The sequence below is a fragment of the Corvus brachyrhynchos genome, unplaced genomic scaffold, assembly GCF_000691975.1.
Source record: "Corvus brachyrhynchos isolate BGI_N302 unplaced genomic scaffold, ASM69197v1 scaffold87, whole genome shotgun sequence".
Taxonomy (NCBI): Eukaryota; Metazoa; Chordata; class Aves; order Passeriformes; family Corvidae; genus Corvus; species Corvus brachyrhynchos.
Window position 1 is genome coordinate 5039175 of NW_008239767.1, and position 2089 is coordinate 5041263.

The window sequence follows — 2089 nt, forward strand, 5'->3', positions numbered from 1 at the left end:
TTCTTCAGCCCTCCAAAGAAGCAGACAGTTTGTTTGGAGGCAGCTGCCACAGTGCAATTTGCTCCGTGGCTAAGCCTTACCATTCCTGTTAGCTGTGGCTCTGAGGCTCGGCATCCTCAGCTGTAATGCCACACTACTGATCAGGTATGTAAAGCTATGGAGTGTCCCAGATGAATCTGTGCAAGTTCAACTGGACCTTGTGTTTTTATTGAAGAAATACAAAACTATACAGGGAACAGTAGTGCCTCAAGGAATCAGGTACTGGGGAGAAAAAAATACATGAGTTTTTTTTCCCCCTCCTCACTAAAAGTGGGAGTCAGCTTTTTCCATGAGTGCAAAAGTGATTGAGTTTGATGTATGCCTAGAGTGATTGTTCCTAAAGAATGTTGGCCTGGCACTATCCTCAGGAACATTCTGCCTGCTCCAAAGGGCTTCCAGCCCTAAAAATCCCTTGGCAAACATATCTGAATTACGTGATCCTTTGCTGAGTATATGCCCTCTCAGCTGTTGACAAGTATTTACTGCATGTATCCATAAGGATAGTTCAACATGTATCCATAGTTCAAAGTAAGTTCAGCACGTTTTGGGCTGGATGGCTTTATTCCACTTCGAAGAATTTGAGGGTGGAGGGAAAGAACCGACCATAACCATAATTCTTGTCGTAGTATGTTGCAAGGGTAAAAATAGCTCATGACAAATGTAAGGCATGGGAGCCTGAGCTCTTCTTGGAGTCACTGCGAGTCCTGTAGGGTTTGGTCACTAAGTAAAGAACCTCCTCCATCTTCTGTGGAGAGGGGAAACCCGCAGTTCAGCATACCCAAGCACCTTTCCAGGTGACAGAAAAGTTGTGGAGAAAGAATACAGTAGGAAAAATGAATAAAATGGGAGTTTCTGGTAATTAAATGAACAAAGGAAAAAAACCCAGAATTTGTCATTTTGGTCCTGTTTAACTTCAATTTTTGTCAGGTATGGGTTGGTTCAATAGGCAAGTTCCTTGCTATGTAGCTTGTATCTAAAAACTCCCAATCAGTTGGCTCCCACAGGCCTGGAGTGCAGAAATCCTGGAGAAATGTAAGAAATCCCAAAGAAATCCAGTCAGACAGGGCTCCTCGTTGAAAAAAAAATAAAGATGTCAAAGAAGACAGGGTGTTTCCAAGCCCAGGAGAGCCACAGCAGACCTTTCACTTGAATGCAATCTCTGGGCCTTATGATGGTAAGACATGTGTGTAACAAGGCATGTGTTCCATCAGCATGTTGTCCAAATTAGGTTCTTTCACCCACTGTGCAAGAGGCCAATCCACACACAGAGTCAGGTATTTGATTTATTTACAGTTCTGCACTGGAAGGGGTGCTGGCTGGCAAATTGACTATCAAAACACTTCACTACTTATACATTTTAGCAAAGGCATTAATGTTCCTTGGCTACAAGTTACATAGTTCTCCTATTACTTAGTATTCTATTTTTTATTGGTCAAGTTTAAGTGAGTCCCTCTCTTCTTGCGCTAATAAGACCACACGCTCAGTCCTTCCCTTCCTTTGAGTCAGGGGGCCATGAGGGTTACGATGTCCCTCTGCCAGAATTACCTTTCACCCAGCTGGAGCTGATTTCAGCACAGTTGCTGAGTTGGCTTTGTTAGTTTCCTTCTTATCATGGGAGTTCTGCCAAACGTCCTTGTGGCCTGTAAATTCTGCATTCTTTGTACCCACTATCAGTGGGACATTCTTCTTCCCAAGGTTTTTTAACACCACCCCCTCCCCACCAAGTCTGAGAACACTAAAGCACACCAAGCCCTAAAGTTTAACAAGGCAGTTCTTCCAACAAGTAATTTATCTTTCTAATATTTTATGCTGATTTTGGCTGGTGTGGGGTTAATTTTCTTCACAATGGCTGGCATGGGGCTGTGTTTTGGATTTGTGCTGAACACAGGGTTGATGACATAGAGATGTTTTTGTTATTGCTGAGCAGGGCTTACACAGAGCCAAGGCCTTTTCTGATTTTTGTGCAGCTGGGGAGGGGGCTGGGGGTGCTTGGGAGGAGACACAGCCAGAACAGGTGACCCAAACTGACCAAAGGGACATTCCAGACCAT

The 2089-nt window shown here is 43.9% G+C and overlaps 1 protein-coding gene across 1 annotated transcript in view; it reads left to right on the top strand.

Annotated features, from left to right (window-relative positions):
* Positions 1-592: 592 nt before the first annotated feature.
* Positions 593-2089, top strand: part of PM20D2 (peptidase M20 domain containing 2) — an 18841-nt gene continuing 17344 nt past the window's right edge. The window contains exon 1 of the mRNA XM_017742810.1: positions 593-664. Within this exon, the coding sequence (XP_017598299.1) occupies positions 593-664 (72 nt within the window). The remainder of the gene's footprint in view (positions 665-2089) is intronic.